General features: G+C 39.4%; 1 protein-coding gene across 1 annotated transcript in view; it reads right to left on the minus strand.

Moving 5' to 3' along the window:
* TPK1 (thiamin pyrophosphokinase 1) overlaps positions 1-19,364 on the minus strand; it is a gene marked incomplete at its 5' end in the record, with an annotated part of 103,612 nt that overhangs the window by 60,978 nt on the left and 23,270 nt on the right. The window contains one exon of the mRNA XM_010020829.1: positions 2,411-2,522. Coding sequence (XP_010019131.1) covers positions 2,411-2,522 — 112 coding nt within the window. The remainder of the gene's footprint in view (positions 1-2,410; positions 2,523-19,364) is intronic.

Below are 19,364 nucleotides of genomic sequence, written 5' to 3' on the forward strand. Positions count from 1 at the left end.
TGTCAGCCATCAGCAGCAATGCTGACATCTATGCAGCACTTCAGTATCTTCTTATTCCCTTTTCTTCCCAGGCGAGCCTTTGCTTCTCCATCACAATTTACAGGAGGACTGACATTTTTAGAAGTAACTGCAAAACTACAGGCAGCACAGAAGCCATTAACACAATCAAAACTAGTATCAAACTTAGGTTATCTGAATGTAAAGCTTATTTAGTAGGGGAAAAAATCCAACCAAGTCACAAGTAATCATATGCTGTATTTGAGATAATGGTTTCCTTTTTGGAGGATGCAGCTACACTATAATTTGTTTCAGCTGAAAAATAACATGATTATCTGAAAAATAACATGATTGAAAAATCCGTATTTGGATGAGTAAAGGTAAGCTTTAGTCCCTTGGGCACGAGAGTAGTTTCAGGTTGTAATGACCTTGGTTTCTCATACACATCTTCAAGGAAGACCAGATCATTTTTGTTTTCATGTATCCGAAATGATAATGCAGAGAAATAAATAAAGGAACTAGGACCTGTGAGAAACATGAATACTGAAAGTATAGCCTGAAATAGGGTGCAGCATACACATCACTAAGGAAAACACTGTCAAGGTCTGATGTTTTCTCTTGGAAACAGACAGAAACAGGGACTGTGAGAAGCAGAGATGCTGGTGTCATGTTCACATGAAACAAGTAGGAAACAGTCACTTAAACGCATCTTTGTCCCCCAGAAAAAGAAGAAAAAAAAAAAAAAGACCAAATAAGTGTAATAAAATCCCTGTAGGTCCATATACAGCTATGCCTCTAAGTAACCTGAAGAAGTTTATTACAGCACAACTAGAACCACGAGCACCCAAGCAACTGACGTATCAACCCAAACCAAGATCCAAACCATTGCACCTCCCACTGCTTTCCCCTACCACTGGCACAACTAGATAGTAACCCCTTTCTCTTCTTTGCTTCAGCAGATCAGGCAGTCATCATCTAGTAGGAACAAAGCCATGTCATTTGTGAGAGCAGATCACCTTTAAAACTACCATCTTTCTAAAAAGTATCTTGGAAATCTGATGAGATTTATGTCATTAAACTCAAACCCCCCCCCCCCATCATGTGTCTGAAAAATAACTTCTTAAACTAATAATGAAAACTACCAGAAAGGACTGCAAACTCACAGCATCTACCACATTTTGATTTATGCAGTAGCCTTTTGCAAAGCAACACAAGCTTCAGAGATGCTCCCTTAGTTAATGTGAAGCTGCTTTGAGCTTATTTCACCTCACTTTGGAGGGGAGAACATTTACTGAGAAATGAAAAGTCCCTCAGTGGAAAAGGCCACAAAGTTCACTGCACAACAGGAGATGAGCAGATGAAGATTCAGTACTTACTTGTTGACTGTACCCATCAGTGCAAATTAAAGTATTTAATTCTTCATCAAATTAAGAGAACATCCCTTATACAATAGATTCAGCTCTTACAATCCAGACAGCAGTTCACCTGGCAAGTCTCTCAAGTCTTGGCATCGTATCTTTTATCATTAGTGAGCTACTACTGCCTACCACCTCAACTGCACATGTTCAAACCCTCAGTGGAACAAGATACTTCCTGGACTATCACACATGCTGCTGGCCAGCACAGTGGGTCAACCTCCAATTAGGTATTAACCAATGAAGCCACTGCACTAGAAACTGCAAGAGCCACGTGCCCTTTCTACATGGAACGGCTCCAACATCTGGCCGTGTAAATCAGACTGCAAGACTAGAGCCTCCTAATTACTGCTTTGATTCCCTTATGTGTTAATGAACCTGTATCTAAAATATGCCATTATTTTTCTTAGTAAATACATTCTGAATGACTCAGTGGGGGAGAAGGAAGCAGAAGGATGAAGATTGTTTCCATTTTTGGGGGTTAAGAAACCTCCTTTCTCTAAAGATAAATGTTCCTTTCTAGATCAAACGCACCTTTTCCCAGTTGAAAAACAAGAGAGAGATCTATTAATTCAGAGTTGACAAACAGACAATATAAGTGAAGCAGTTCAGGGGAAGGGAGGTAGCTTTAATAATCTGTATCACATTATTATTTGCCGGTTGTAACTTCATGGCTTATAACCAGGAGTTTAGGCACTCGCAGCTTCCCCTCCCTGGAGGGCAATGTATCAAGATGGTAATGTATCATGACCTCAACAAATGTTCTATTTAAACAGCACAATGGCTCCCAAATGGAAAACATGTTTCTGCCTGTGATATCTCAGGTATAAATGTATTTCTTCTACATTTTTTCCAAAACACCCTTCATTTCTAGATAAAAAATGGTCTGGCAGGGATTCGATGACATGTTCTCCCTTCAAACACATAAGGCCCCTCAGCACTGGTGAGGCTGCCTTTAGGATAACATCAAACCCACCATCCCGAGGCACCTGACTTACTGAGGTTCCACTTAAGGCCTGTTGTGGTCACGCTCTCACAGGGGTTCCCGATGGGGATGAGGCCACACCAGTCACCTTCCAGTCCTGTGTCCACACGCAGCTTGTGCTTGCCCTGGAAGACAGAAGTGCCTCTGGAGTCAGTGCTTGTCAGGGACCCAAACTACATTTGCCAACAGACCTTACAAATAAACCAGAAAACGCCTGGATGGAGACAGGTCCAGAATATCCCACAAAGGCTCAGGAATATTTGGCTGCAGGAATACAGGTCGCTGATGTTTACAGAGGGAGGAGAGACATGCGCATAGGCTGCAGACCTCAGGGCTTTCAAAAACTCTGTGTCTAGGCTTTTCTAAGCAGAATCTGGCTTTGCTCATTCATCTAGGTGCTACTGAAATTAACCTAAATATTTAGAGGAACATGGTTACACTAAGTAAGAACAACAAAGTAAAATTAAACCATATTTTTTCTACATGTAAGCTGAGTTTATCTTCTAACTACCTAGCTCATGAGGTGCAGGAGAAGCAGCAGCTATTCATGATGGATTTGTGACCAACCTTAATCAGTACTTAAAGACTCTCTGTGAACATCTTGGCAGGTTATCAGCATAGGAATAGCTGCAAAGAAAAGTAGAGTGGAAATCTTTTATAGAATAAAGAAAAGGGGGAGAAAAAAGCTGAATGATGCAGATCTGGAACAATCCGTGTTCTAAGAAAGTGTTTTATGAAAACTAGCTACAGGAAAACAGCAAAGGCAAAACAGTGACAAGATCAGTGAAGAAATCATCCTCTGGTCTCTTCTACATGGGTAATTTATTCTTTCAAACTGGTCTTCACCTGGAGGAAGGTTTCTTTGAAACAGAGGTTTAATTTTATTCTCTTCTGGATGCACAGGCAAGTTAAACCCTTGAGCATGTCTTTTACACACAAACTCTGCACCACAATAAATAAAATCTGATATGCCTAGTTATTCATCTACCAAAATAAAAGAAGTCTCTGAAACACAATGACTATTTAGTGAGTAGTTTGTTAAGCAAGAAGCCTGGGTTTTATAGCAAAAGAATGAAGAACAGTTGAACTATACAACTCAGGTAAATGTCCCAAGCAACAAAAATACTGCTTCACAAATTTTCTCTGGGAAATGTATTTAAGCATTTTTATTATGCCCTGTTCTCTCACATGCTCATTCCAAACGCCCTTGCAAATATAAAGCCACTAGTTAGAAAGTCAAAACTGGAGGTGAAATATCTCATTGCTGAGCTGTTGCTGTCTGAGGCATTCGACAGCTTCTCCTGTTAATGCCAAGTGCATTATGAAGAAACAACCTCAATACATGTCATGCTCTCAGTTAACAAATGAGCCTTGGAAAAGCTGTCAATTAGGTAGTATCAGATTGCATAGCTTAAGCCTGTCTGTTTGCAGAGCCACAGGAAAACCAATCCAATATCAACTACCTTCTCAGGATGTCCAAGTTTATGTGGTGATGAGCCATGTATTTCTATAGCGGTTGTGAACACTTGCTTGTCAGATCCAGAGGTGGAACAAATTCAGGCTTGATAACCTTTTAGCTGTGCAATATGCCATGTTATTTCTCTCTCACAGTACAGAGGGAGGAGGAAAGGAGAGGTACAAATACAAATGTCTCTTTACGTGATTGCAGATATGGTCTATAATGAAACTAATGATGGAGAGAACAAAGGGGTGGGACTGTCTGTTGCCAGTGGATATATACATTGCTGCTCAGAGCTGCTTGAGGAGAAGAGCAAACTCACTATATTTATCAATTAGTAAAAGAATAAGAAAAAGAGGTAAAAATAAGTGGCCTGACAGAGAACCTGTATTAAGACCTGTATACTCAAAACCTGTCCATTTTTGGACATATAAACTCAAAAACTACCTTTGGGTTCACATTTCCCATCCGATGACATTCCAGCCCATCTTACAGATAGGGATTTAATTCAGTAGAAATTTATGCAGAAGGCTGTCTTTCTGTGCTCATGAAATAAACCTTTAAACCAAAAGATGCCATTAGCATACGCTTGCTAATATGGAGGATTTTATCAGAACTCTTTTAATGTCTGATACTTTCCCAAAGTCCCAGTTCACAGTTGCCAGCGTTTATGTGAGAATCCTGACTTTCTTTCCTAAAAAGACATTTTCAAGGCCTCATTTGTGAAGGGAAATTTCAAACTAAAAGCCCAAAGGGCTAAACCCAAGGCAGCAAGTAAACAGGAATTTAAATATTAAAATGCCAATTATTTGTTAGAAAAACCTCTCAACTGTTAAGCCAAACTTACGGTTTAGAGACTGGGTCACTGATACTAGACAAGGCACTTTTAAAGACTTTCCCTTAAATAAATCAATGAGATCTTAGTATTATTGAGGACAGTGGGAACAGAAAGGGGAAATGAACACTGGCAAAACATCCCAACCAACCAACCAACCGAACTAACCATTCATTTTTGCCCAAAAAGAGTAATCAGCCAATGCATTTGCTCAGTAAGGCTGTAATTTCAAAGCACTATGAGTCTGCCATGGGGAAAATGAGGTGCCCAAGTTTATCTTCAAACTTTTGAGTACAGATCTTTCAACTAAGCAAGACAGAACTGCTATTTGCAGGAGGAAGGGAGGATCAGAGCTTGTAATTTGCAAATACAAGTAATAATTTGTTCTATTTAAGTCTCTGTGATTAAAGGAACAATTATATACTGGCACTTAAAATATGAAACTGTTTTCAGTTTCTGCAGAACTCAAAGTTCCAAAATTAGGATTAAAATAAAAATCAAAGTTTGACTAAATAAATCCCTTCTTAAGGTTTTTTTTTCCTGCCTCTGTAGGAGGTAACTGTAATATTTTCACATTTAACTTAAGAATCGAATATTACCATGTTTGAATGATACTGGTGCTAAAAGAATGGCAAATCATGCAGCTGCATTGATTTTTATCTTATTAAGTCTGTTTTGAAGAACACTGATCAATCTTCAGCATTGATTACTTTCTCTTCATTTTGTCTCTGATGCTCGGAAATAAGATCAATTTCTAAGTTCAGCAATAAGAAGAAAATGTCAGAAGGTATTTTTAAGAATGCTTCATCCATACAGGTTAAACTTTTCCTTTTGATTCTAGTACCTTGTGTTAGAAGAAAGCATTTAACCAATAGTGGTTAAATATATCCGCACTCCAACATTTGTTTTGCTGAGGAAAGACTTAAAGACATAGTTGTTCTGTGTCACACCTCCTAACCGAAATGAATAAAAGTCTGATTGCCAGGAACTCATACACCTAACCCTGCTCAACGCTGTGAGACTCTAGAATCTTCAGTCAATTCTGCAAGCTAAAAAGCATATGAGCAGCATCAAGATAAAACCTGATAGCTTTTTGCATGCCCAGATACTCCAGTACATAGAAAATTACTTCTCCAAGTGCTCTCCAGACCAACTTGAATAAACGTATTGCAATAAATGTATAATCAAAACTAGATACAAAGCAAGCAAACATTATGAAAAAGAGAGAGAATGGGGACTGATCTTCAGCACTGCATTCTGAAGGGATCTAAAAGAGGGAAACCTGGAACCCGGCAGGCTGGAACTGGACACAGAAGAGAAGCACAAAGCCAGCTGACAAGATGCTAGGAAAGAATAAGGAATTAAAATTAAGCCTTAAAAAACAAATGAAGAAAGATATAATAAGCAGATCTTGGAAACTGCTGAAGGACGAGGACATGTGAATGGTAAGGGGAAGGAAAATGAATGAGTTACAGGATTACAGGACAAAACAACCGTATTCTAACTTTCAGGCTGTCCTGATAGTTTTTTCCAGCACAAATAGAATAACTGAAAACTCCTAGAAGCTGCTGATTTTCACCCGTGCTTGCTGTGAGATCTGGGACTACAGAGGAAGAGGATTTATTGAGATCTGCCCAACTGTTCTATGAAGCCTCCTTCACTACCTAGATCTTGTTTTCTGCAGTCTCTTGGTAAAAAGCAATTTTAGATCAGCTTTATTTCAACGATTAATCCATAGATGGCAGCACATGCTTGAAAACAAACAGCGGCAGCAAAAAACTAAATACAGATGTCATAGTGTTACCCAGGGAAATGGCAAAACCCCACAATCTGTTTTAGTACATAAACATCTGGGTGCAGAAAATAGTGTATTGATGAAAGACTCGGGGAATAGGTGGAAATCAACACGCTCACCAAAGACTGCAGTGGAGAGCAGGAAAGGAACAAGGATGCAACCAAGCTGAGAACATTCATGTTTCAAATCAAATATGATTGGCAATAAGGTAAAAGCAAAGTTGCAGAAGTATTCCTACTAATCATTAGTTGTATAAGAACTTCACAATAATAAAAGCTTTTAGGTTGAGGTTGTAAGCACAACAAATACTGCCATTTTTCTAAAAGGATGTATTTAAGATGAGCCATTTTGTTATAACCCTAAAATAACATCAACTGTCTTTTCAAACAAATGTGCATAAGCTGCTACTGCATGAATGCTATTCAAAGAATGTCATCTGAGCCAACCAGGCTTTTTGTTCATGTTGAAAATAAAACTAGCCACAGTTCCAGTGAAAACTCAGAAGTCTAAAAGCTCTTGTACATCGTATCAATGACTGCCCAAACTCCTATGGAATAACAGCAAATTTACTGTACTTCAATATTGAAAACTGTTGAACCCAATCCTGCTGATCCTCACTATTAAATGTTAGTGGTCCTGAACTGGAATGGAGAGACTTTAGTATATTGGTTATTTCTAAGACAGAGTCCCACCAAGCCTACCCTTCAAGAGCAGCACTCCACAAAAAGATGACTTTAAAGCAAATAACTCCCAGGCAGTAGAGAGAGAATAAATTATAATCATTATTAGACCCAATTAATGAACACATCTGCTTCAAACCAATTTATGACAAGGGTATAGAAAGAAATCCCTGTGGAGGTAAGTGTCACTAAACTGAAAAGATTTACTACACCCTGAACTTATGCATTGAAGTTGTTGCTACTGTACATCTAACATACAAATTATCCACAAAGAGGAAATGATCCCAGAGTTTCACACATCCACACATGAACTTTTTCTAGTGAAACCCTCCTGAGAGTCCACTTCTCATGTAACATCGATGATATCTTTTACTGAGCACAGTAGGTGCATCCCTTGTTTGCCCATCACCTGTTGCAGCGTGAGCAAGTAAAACAACTATTTTCTGCAGTCAATTTTCCTAAAGGATGTATTGTAGAAGAGCTATTTTGTTAAACCCCTAAAATATCACCAACTGTCTTTTCAAACAAATATGCATTCGTTGAAGTCAACATTTGACTGACAAGAAAAGAGTGATTGCAGGTGCAAAAAATGTATGAGTGTTTCTCTTCAGAGGCTGCAGGCAGTTAAACCTGCCAGCAGTGTGGACGTTGCTAACATGTACACAAATGCAGCGATGAAAACACTCATTCTGTTGAAACTTCCCACTCGCAAATGAAACTCCGCAACACTTTCTTCAGTCTACCACAAATCAGTGCAAAACACCCCACAAATGCAGCGTGAAACAATGACAATGAAGAACTCACCGGTCCTTCTCTAAATTCGAGCAAGCCATATGCTGGCCCAGTGTGACATTTTCTCCTTGAGCTTGTGCATTTGATGCCCTATCCTCAGCAGCCCCATCATTCTAGGTTTAATTAGCATTTTTAGTGATGCCTTAAAAAAAAAAGGAATCAGAACCATTTTCTTTATATCCATTTATGAGACTACAGAGTATAATAGATTGCAGATAAGAGTGAAAAGCAGACAAGCTGCTGAAGATTTCATATTGCCTGTATAATTATTATGCAATGTTGCAGTTAAATTGTCAATCTAGAGGGGCCTTCACTAAGGACACTAATATTCTGTAATTCCTAAGTGATAAAAATTACAGAATAATCTTTCTTATCATCCACCTGTTCACAATGCATTTTGTATCACTGCTCATTCTTCCTCATGCACTTTTCCAGGGGAAGAGTCCAGAGGATCTCTTCTACCTAGACTACATTCTCTTCTTTTCCTTGGTATTAGAGAACTGTGGAAGTTAGTTTAAAAGACAGGATATTGTTCACCTAACGTGTGACAAGAAAATTTCTTCTTCATAGCACTGAATTACAAAGTGTTGCTGGAAGGCACCTTAATGCTATGTAAGAGTATACAGATTTTTTTGTGTGAGTAGATAGTGCTAGGGGGTTTGTGGTTTGTATTTTTAAAGTGCTTAGGCTCTATTGCTAGCAAGAAAAAAGTATGGTTACGAAGCCTAATGCACATCAGTGTTTACTAATCTATGCTATACAACAGTATTTGATGTATTTTTTGCTTGTATGGGTTGCTCTCTTTGTGCATCTTGCTTTCTCTTCCCTATTACAGATAATCTGTCTTTCCTTTCACATAATTCTTCGCAGTCCATCCTGTGATGGAGCCTGTCACATTCTATTTAGTGGGAAGAGATGAGTTTTTCCTTTCGTCAACTACTGACCAATCATCTGAATCTTGGTTGGCTGTTGTAGCAGGTGCCTTTGTGACTTGCCCTAAGATTCAAACCTGTTTATGTGTTCTCAGAAGTCTTCCCAGACATACTGGCAAATCTTAGGCTCTCCACCTCCAAAATCTGACCTGGAAATCTTCTCTGCTCATAACAAAGAATGATCAGCAGGCTGCTGGTCAACACCATCTTACTGATTCTTGTACTCCTCAATCTATATCCATGTGATGCCATTGCTTTTTTATGTGTTATATAATGAATCAAATCATGACCCCACAAACCCTCTATGTACCACCATCCTTCTAGTAGAAGTGGCTTCAAATACAGGAGCTTCATTTTATGGTTAGGGGCTTCATAGAAGCCTGGCCTCTATAATTTCTTTGCTGCAAACAAACTGATGAACAGAGTTTGTCGCACTGAGCAGTGGAGTGTCGCATATACTCTTTTCTCCCCTTCGTTTCTGTTACTTTCACATACCTCTAAGTAAGAAAGAGCGAGGTCTGAAGTAGTGAAGAATGAAGTCTTAAGCTAATTTTCAGCACCCCTTCTTGATCTCTGTTATAGGAAAGAATTATTTGCTGCTATTATAAAGATACTCATTGACCTGGGATAAGAAACCATATCTATTTTCAGCAGAGGGGGAAATAGGTTTTGCATTATAACAGCAGGCTTTGAAGAAGTGTTATGCCCCAGCAATGACTGACTGCTTCTCTCTACACCCTTGAAATTCAAAGACATGTTGCTCAGGTCAGGAAGAACAAATATAATTAGAGAAACTTCAAACATACATATTTTTCTCCTCTTTTTTTCCACCTTCCTCCATTTTCTTGGATAGCTAAGCAGTCAGTTGGAGATGGCAGTCCACACAAGAACCCATTCTTTTCTTGGAGCATGTGGTTGGGGAACAGAAGACTGTACTACCCTCAAAAACAATTTGCCTCCTTCAGGAATCACACTTGGATAGAGCTGTGAAGTTTATTTACAACAGCCTTTTTATAATGGTTATAGCTTTAGTTCCTTTACACTTCAGTGGGAACTACACCCATGTCATCATTGTCATCAAGTGACAGATTAGGCTCTCAGAATATACAGGAACATTCACAAGCACACTAAAATCATTCAAAGTAGGCCAACCTGAGTCCTAAATATTTGACAGTGGTTTCTTATCATAAACAGTCAGCCTGGCATCTTTTCTCACAAGACTTTGAAGTTCTGAAAGCATCTTTCCAGCCCCTCACTTGTCATCACATTTATAACTCTGAGGGAGCATCCCAAAAGAATTATACTGGTATATTTAAAATACCACAAAAAATTGGAAGAAATTATACTGTGTAGCAGACTATAAAAGAACAAAATCCCCATGTGGATTCTGCCTTCCTTAGACCTGTCCTGAGGAAAAGGTTGGACTTGATGATCTTAAAGATCTTTTCCAAACTATGTGATTCTATGTCACATGCTTGGAAAGAAGTCTTGAATGGTTTTGTGTTCTTTACCGTATTTTCCCTTGCACTTCACTATCTGTTTTCCTCCTTTGGCCTTCATCCTCAGTATCTTTCTTGAAAATGATGGAAGTGACAGCAACCCTCCCAGACTTTTTGCTTGTTCCTTCTAGTCATCATCATCATCATCTGCTGCAGGGCCTCCATGTCCTTCATCAACTGCTTAGTCTTTGTTTGCCTTCATCCCAGATGGAATTTGTCTTTCTTGAACCTGAGGAATGAGAAATGCCCCTAACGGTACAGGTGAGTTCTCACCAGGGCTTTGCACGAGGCTTTTCTTTCCTATGGGAATGACTAACACAAAACACATTTGCCTGTATCATATCTATGGCTCACAGTCACACCCTGTGATCTATTCATGCCTCCAGACTTTATCTATTCAGTTAAAGAATAGCAACAATTTGATGCAAGCTCAGTGTGAAGAGACAGGCACTTGATTGTATCCTTAATGTGCTTTAACTTTTGGTCAGCTCTGAAGTGGTCAGGCAGCTGGAATAGGTGACTGTTGTAGGTCCAACTGATCAATGCTATGCTATATGCTATGCAATCCTTTCCATTTATTGCTTGGGAATAAAATAGCATTTCAACTCACAAAACAAGGGACCACTGTGGAATAAGTAATGCTGTACCAAACACAGAGTAACATCATACAAAAACACCAACATAAAAACATAAAATGAGGGTAAGAGTGACAGGTTGCTATAAAAACAACAGAGAGCTCACCTTGCTGAATGCAGAAAGACTGGAACAAGTAACACTGCTAATTTAGGCCCTTTGACATATATATTGCACTTTCTGTACATAAACATTTTAAGTCTGTTTCACACAACAGCAAGTCTGAACCTATGTTCTGGAAAAGGAGCTGAACCCTCCTATGAAAACGAAACTTGCTCTGTCAAATCTATTTGCAGCCTGTATTCATGAGATAGTAAATTATCACCAAAGTATCAAAAAAGAAACATAAAGACAAGCTAGAAAGAAAACATATGGCCAAATCCTTGGAAAATCTGAAAGCTAAACAATTAATTTCAAGCTAAAGTAGTAATAAACTTCAGGAGAACCGCAGACTGATGTCTCTCCTTAAATAATACACAATCAAGGATTGCTTACGGAATGAGATGCATTACTCCCAAATACTAGATTTCCTGTCATTCTAATGTTCTCTAGCTACATCTCCCTCTTGGAAAGCGTTCACGTGATTTCATGGCTGTTTCTGCTCCATGAAGTGAGATGCCTTTGGGCTACTACTGAGAGAGAACTGCATTCAAGCCATCTATGACTTTAAAATGAAAACCCTATTGCTTGCCTCAAAACATTACCACCACCAAGGCCATGGAAGTTTGCAGACCAAGAGAACTTTTCTGCTAAAAGAAAATACACTGTCTTCCAACAAATCCCTAAGGCCTACACGTGGCACAAAGAGGCATTTGAAGGTGCATTTTTGTCCAGTTTTAAAAGAACTAGTATTATCCCAGGAACTGGGTTGAGGGAAAAGGTAGCTGCCAAATTTCCCACAGTAGACACTTAGTATCCTCTCTACTTTCTAGTGTTGATTTTGGATCCTCAAATACTGTACATTCACCTCCTCGAAAGCAATTGTAAGTTATGATGAATTAAATGCAATACATACAGGTATATTCATTTTGTCATCTTTACTGTATGCTTATGAACATTTTAGCCCAATTTCATAGGGGCCTACATTGATTGAGAATTATTTATTTGAACAAAGTTGCCTTCATTATATAAAAACAATGTATGGCTGCTTGTGAATGTATCTGTCCATTTCTCTGTATCTCCTTTAAGGAAAAAAGCTTGACCTTGAATAGTAAGACAATTTTCTTCTATCTAATGACAATTTTCCTCTTCCTAAAATACATGCATGTGCACACCCTCCCTAACCCTCAGGAATGAGCAGCGGAGTTCGTCTATTTCCATCCCTTCTTAGTAAGCTGAGCTGGTCCAGCTACCTAATACCAAAGCCTTGCATTTGTAGCTGCAGGTGTTGCAGACACCTCTCCTGCAGCTGCTGGTTGGGCTGTGACTCTGTTTCCCTCTGGCCAGCACCAGCACCTCTGAGTGCCTTGTCTGTTCCCTACAACCAGCAGCAGGCTTTTTCCCAGTGCTCCTCTCTCTCCTGCCAGCTTCCCTGTGGGAGTGGCAGTGAGCATACAGACCACAGAACATATTCCAAGTCAGATTCTGAAACATGACATAGAAGAAAAGACAGGTCAGGAGAGGACTTACTCAGCACTGAAACAGGCTGCTAAATGCTTTAATGGGAAACTATTACCTCCATGTACAACAGAACCATGCAATGGTTTGGGTTAGAAGAGACCTTAAAGCTCATCCAGTTCCAAGCCCCTGCCACAGGCAGGGACACCTTCCACTAGAGCAGGTTGCTCCAAGCCCCTGTGTCCAACCTGGCCTTGATAAATATGTCATTATTAATTTGTGTCTGGACAATAAAATAGCATGTGCTTGTCTTAGCTGTCAGAGAGAATGAGCTTTGAAAAAGAATCATTTTTGCCTATCTTCAAATGTGAATAACTTGTAAATAATGTAATGAAACTTCTTCGCCTCCATCTCCACCTTAGACCACAGGATTGCAACTTGTCCTTTGGTGATACAAGGAAGAAAAAAGAAATCAGGTTTGCCTTCTGAATTTGTACCGCCTGTTTTTCTTCACTTCTCTTTCTCTCCTTTGCTTTTCTTAGGATAGTTTCAGGACAGCATCGTATCAGCCTTAAGGACCAATAAATTCTTGAGATCAGTGTTTCCTGTTAGCTTCAAAAAAACATTACTGCTGATGAAAGTAATGAGACATCACTGTCTTGCCACTAGTGCTTGGTGAGGAAACCATTCCATCTCATCACCTGCTCTCAGCCACCAGCCTAGGATTCCCCACAGGTCCTGAGAATGCCAAGAGGGTGTCAAAAACCAATGGGTTTTCATCTACTGTCATCCAAATCCTTCCTTGTCTGTTCATAAAGACATTGTAAGAGCCCACCAAAAGAAATGTTTAACTGCATCAAGATTTCAGTTGTCATATCTGCGCCATAAGTGCCATGCTAAAATTTAAGCAAAATCCCCAGATCTTCCATTTTAGATAAATTATCTTTCAGTGGTCAAACTGGAGGTGCATTTCCCCATTTGCTTCATGTCCATCTACCTGGAAGCTTGCACTTGAATTTCAAGCAGTAAAAAAGAATGAAGAATTCAGATCTCTAAGATGCTTCCCATTGCACGACAGAACAAGACAGCAGAAATGTTACATTTGACTGTGTGAAGTAAGAATAGAGAATTAAACCCAAAGTTCTAAGGGACATCAGAAGCTTTGGGGTAGCAGAACTTTTATCAAACTGGAGTGAAACTGCTGGCAAACAAACCTGATAAAGCTTTTGAGAATTTAAATAGGATTGAGAAGGAAATCTGGCAGGTGCTAAGGAGCACACAGGTCAGACAAAGACATCTGCCAGGGATATCAGCAATGTAAAGGTAACTTTGAATCCAGTAGTGGAGGACAAGACAAAAAAATTACAGAGTTGAAATAAAGCAGGTGTGAGCTGAAATCACAGAAGTAATTTCTATAAAGGGAAAAAAAATCCACCCAGGGGTGATAAGGGATTTAAATTTGCCTATGTATAAAATGAGGGAAAACTCAAGGCCAGCTTGGATGGGGCTGGGAGCAACCTGCTCTAGTGGAAGGCATCCCTGCCCATGGCAGGGGGTTGGAACCGGATGAGCTGCAAGGTCCCTTCCAACCCAAACCATTCTGTGATTCTTTACTAGGAGGCTTTTACAATTCATAGTGTGTTTACAGTGAAATTTTATTTCAGATCAGGAGGTTTGGATTGATTTTTTCAAAAATACTGTGGACTGTGTCCACATCCTGTGCTTTGATTTGCAGGGAGCTAGAGCACAGCAAATTCCTTCTGGACAAAGCTAAACTGAAAGATGCTCTTCAGAAGAGCACCTCCAGCACTCCACCCCCTAACAGGCATTCACTGTGAATCACAGACCCAGACTAGGACTCGTGTGAAATAAAACATGCTGAAATACATGCAGTGTGGTCATCAGTCACCAGGAAGTGCTTCAGCCCTAAGAACTTCCTTCCCTGGTCTGCACTGCTTGCTAACATAGACACAGAGTCTGGAGATGAAGGAGGTCTAAGACAGTTGTGATAACAGTTAGAGGGCAACATCATCTGCCTCCACTGAAAGTGGCAAACAATTACAGTCAGCGAGGTTTAGGAAAGCAAACTCTTGATGACTTGAAACAATTTATGTGATGTCCTTTGCAATGATTTGTTGCTGTACAGTGGTATGATACAGTCTGTGAATACTGTGGTTTACCTCAGATAGTACATTCTACAGAAAACAGGCAGGCAACAGAACACCAGCTCAGCATAAGTTCTTCTTGGATAGTTAGTTTGAGACTGTTGCAATACAATGGAGAGATGAACAACTGCAAAGATTTTAACTCTAGACAAAAAAATATTGGCTCAGAGGATGTCAGAGAAAATTCTGGATCCAAACAGTTTGGTTCTGGTTCTGTGCAAGGACCCGTCACTCTCTGGCAAGGAGGATGGGCACTTGGGAGGAGCTGCTGGTTAAGGAACATGCTGAGGGTATCTGAGAAGATATGTCTGCCATCACCAGAGCAGATTAAGGCTAACCACTTGACAGAACCAGAAGCAGCAAAAAGCCTGCACAACAACTTCCTTAAGTGTTTTGGGTTTAATGTTAAAACACATGGGTTGATTTGAGTGCCTGATCAGTACACTGACTGCTGCTCACAGGCTCCTGAAAGAAGGGATCACAGGAGCACAGCAACAGCGGATCTGCTGACTCTCCAGTACACAAACGAGGAGCTAGTCCTGACTCATTTCCCAGAAGCCTACACGTGGTTTAAGGAGTTACTGCAACTGAGCTGCTACCAAACCAAATTCGGGAGAATTCCCAAACTGAAATTACACCTTCTCAACACTGAATTTATAAAATGCAATATTTTGTGACCTTGCTTAAAGGTTAATGAACACAATTCTCACACTGTGTTCTGGCTCCATTTAATCTTTTCCTCATTCTGTCTAGGTAAACCTCTTTCTTGCTATGAAGTAATTAATTAAAATATACGGACACAGGGAAAACCAACAGTAGCACATTGTTAGATCTGCAATCTCTCCACTGCACAAGTTACCTCCTCTCAAAATTATTCCTGAAGCTGGGTATGACTACTAGGATATGTTGCAAGAAATAACCATTCTAGTCATACATACAACTGTGTATATAGATTTAAATATTAAAACTACTATTGTTTTACTCTCACCACACTTTGACCTTAAGAACTGAAAAATAATCAGATCACAGAATAAATCAATAGCTCCTTGTTTACTAAGTTTCTCCCCTTCCCTTTCCTGCTTAATTATAACCATACATGTTTCTTCATTTCAAGCATGGTATACATGGTACTGACTTGCATTTGTCTAGAAATAAACACATTTTTCTCTTAGGAAATGGCTACACCCATGTGCAAGGGAAGATAAATTAAGATATAGAACAATCAGAAACTTCAGATCCAACCTTAAATCCAAGCTTACCCCAAGCTTTCAATGCTAAGATACGGCGTTTTGGTTTGCTGCTGCTGAATTCTACTGCATCAAGCTTTCAATGCTTGGGGTTTTGGTTTGCTGCTGCTGAATTCTACTGCAAAATGTGACTCATCACAGAAACCTGCTCTCAGACTAGCACAGAAGAAACATCTGTGGAATATAGGTACATCTATTTTAGCTCTAGAATAAATGAATGTAACAGAAACAAAGTGGGAAAACGTCAGCGTTCCAGATTCTTGTGCACAAAAAGTAAAACACACAACACTGTCTTACTGCTTATATGCAGCCTCTTTGCCTATCTGCTGGATGTATGAATATTCCTTTCAGTTTTTAAACAGCAGGAGCTGCTGAAACTGAAACAAGTATTACACAGACTGCCCTGCAATTTCCTGAGGTGCTGGATTATCTTCAGTGTAGATGTCACTCATAACAGACAGCTCTGTCTCTGAGGGCCCAATGGCATCTGGCAATTCCAGCTATAAACTTAGTGGCGGTTCTGTTTTGCAAAGGGGTTAATTTTCCATGTGTCTTGCCTTAATGTCAAAATTACTAGCTGCTTCACTGCTTATGACCTTTTTCTTTTCCACCTGCTGTCTTTGCAGCTATTGACTGTATAATCCTTAAATTTTGCTTCACGAGGTGTAATTCGTAGGCAGTTTTCAGCAGAGCAGATAATGATTTTCTCAGAAAGAATTTAAAGAAAATACAACATTTTTTCACTTTTTTAGTCTGGAAAATAAAGAAAGAGCAAGACGTAACAAAACCTAAACTTGAGTTATTACCCCTAACCTAGAGTTACAGCAGCTACATCCAGAAGAAATGTGTCAGTAGTTAAAGTTTCATGCTCAAAGTAGCAAGCTCACTTCCAGGATACTGCATCTTAAACCACTAACAGGTACAGTTAAAAACACCATTGTGTTTCCTGACATCTGCACCTGAGGTAGCCTTAAATCCACTCTAAGTTTGGAGGCTTTAAGCACCAAGCACTTTGGGGTACACCTTTGATTCTGACTCTTCACCTTTTTTGAACTTGTGTACTCTGTGTCAGTAGACATAACATGTACAGGTAAGATTCAAATATTTTCAGACTTAATATATCTCACTGGCTTGTTCAGTGAAATGTCTAAGCAGTCAAAATGTATGTTTGTTTTTAAAATCAGAAGAATCAGAAAGAGCTCCAAGTAAACATTTGCCTATCATATATTCTTATGAACTATTCCAACTATCACTAAAAGTAATGCAAGTTCCTATATCAAACCCGTGGACAACAAGCAATATGTTTTCTACTGGACAGGCTGTATACACAAGCAGTCATGCACTGCGCGTATCTTTTGCCTCTGCTCAAAAGCAGAAAGGTTTTGTGAATAATTGCCCTTTTTCCCCATATTGCAAGATCAGATATAAATACATCTAGAGCAATGTATTAGCTGCAATTACATTGCATTTTGGTGAATTGCTTCTCTCTCCGGAGTGTGTGCAGGTACGACATACAGAACTGTTACCACACATGATGTTCTTTTGCATAAATATCTATAACCCACTGAGTAAGTTTTGGGTTTTTTTTTTTAAATGGGATTCTACAGTTTTCATCATTCAACAGCCCATTCTAAAAATTGGGTGTAGTTAAACCTGGGAAGGACAATCTCTTTAAAACAAAAGGTGAACTTTTCCAGTGCAACTTTTCCATACCACCAAGTCAGAGAATGCATTTTCACCTATTTTTCAGAAAAGGACACAAGTGATAAATGGTACACTACCTACACATATATTTTTAATTGAAAACACTGTTAACCTGGCATTTCACACATTTAATGATATATAGAATGTGATTTTAGATTCTTATGGACTATAAAGCCCTTAAGCCTCTGACTGCATGACACAGATCCCTGCACATTCACACCAGGCATATTTTTAAATACTATTCCCATGATGAAAAGGAAAAAATCCTTGCTTAGAAAGACATTCTAATGTGTTCCAAGTTAAAGATAAGCTGCTATGCTGTATAAGAAAAGGAAATGCTGTTTACATCTTGAACTGGCTCACTGTCTGTTGAAGCTTAACCGGAACACAGATGTGGGCTGTGCAGTAAACACGGGATATGTGCTAGGGATATGTAATGTGAAGGACTGGAGGATAATACTGGCCCTAAATCAGGCCACTAACTGATCACATCTACGTAGTTGAGATTAAAAACTATTTGATGTAGGCACCTACTCATTCAGGAAGAGAGAAGTAAGGATCCATTTGTTTTGCTGCCTTAACTTTTGTTAAAAAAGACTGGGTGACTGTAGGACTGAAAGGCTGGACAGCAGCCAAAGCTAGAGCTCACCACAGGGATTTATCAAAGATAAACATGCCCAAAATTGTAAAGTACTTTCTGCTTCACAGTTAAACAGAATCCTCACGTTGCATCTCAAGAATTCCTTCTTCACTGCTGCCTTCATATCATCATACAGAAATATTTCAAGACATTTCCAAAAATGCATCATCTCTTAACACTGCCATCTGCAGAGCCTGAACAAAACGAACAAATCTGGTCTGATTTTGTGAATGAAAGAGCCTATATTTCAGTGACTAGACTGTACGCAGCAAATGCCCATTAACCAGCCATCTGATAATGTTTCATTTTCACCATCTCCCCCAAAACCTCATTAATGCCTTCTGCAGATTACTGACATGCAGTCAGTCTTGGTTTGCATGAACAGTACCGCATGTAATTAATTATGTTCCACAACTAACCCCAGCAGGCTACAAGCCAAATCTTAATTTCAGTGCAAGGCAATGTTTTACCATAGATTTCAATGACTGGAAGATGGGATTTCTGCTTTCCTTCCACAGATTCAGCTAACAACCATGAATTTGAATCACTACTGAATTACACTGCAGAGGCTTCAGCAGACTTAAGACTTGAAAGGAGAATGAGGAAATCAATGTATCCTAGCTTCTTAAAAAGCATTTACATCTCTACTTTTGGCAGACCCTGTCTAGCCCAAAGGGCTGTTTGTCGTTGTTTTTAATTTGAAACACAAATTTGCCCTTCTTGGAAAATTCTCACAGGGATCCCTGTATAAGTAAGAAAGTCAGCTGGCAAATGCAACAGGTACATGGGTAAGCCATTGAATCCACTCCTGCTTTCAGATTAGCTATTATTAATCAGAGGCAGAGAAAGGCACCACAGGATGCCTTTTCTGTAGCTGTCTAAAGATCAGCTCCACAATACCTGTCTGATGGGGAAAGCTCCCTCACCTGCTGGAAAGCAAAAACCCCAAATCTACCCTGAGAAACATGAAAGACTATTCATTTTCATATTCATACAAGATTATTGGTAATTGCCTCTGCATGCCATGAA

Source organism: Nestor notabilis, unplaced genomic scaffold (genome assembly GCF_000696875.1).
Source record: "Nestor notabilis isolate BGI_N333 unplaced genomic scaffold, ASM69687v1 scaffold3448, whole genome shotgun sequence".
Taxonomy (NCBI): Eukaryota; Metazoa; Chordata; class Aves; order Psittaciformes; family Psittacidae; genus Nestor; species Nestor notabilis.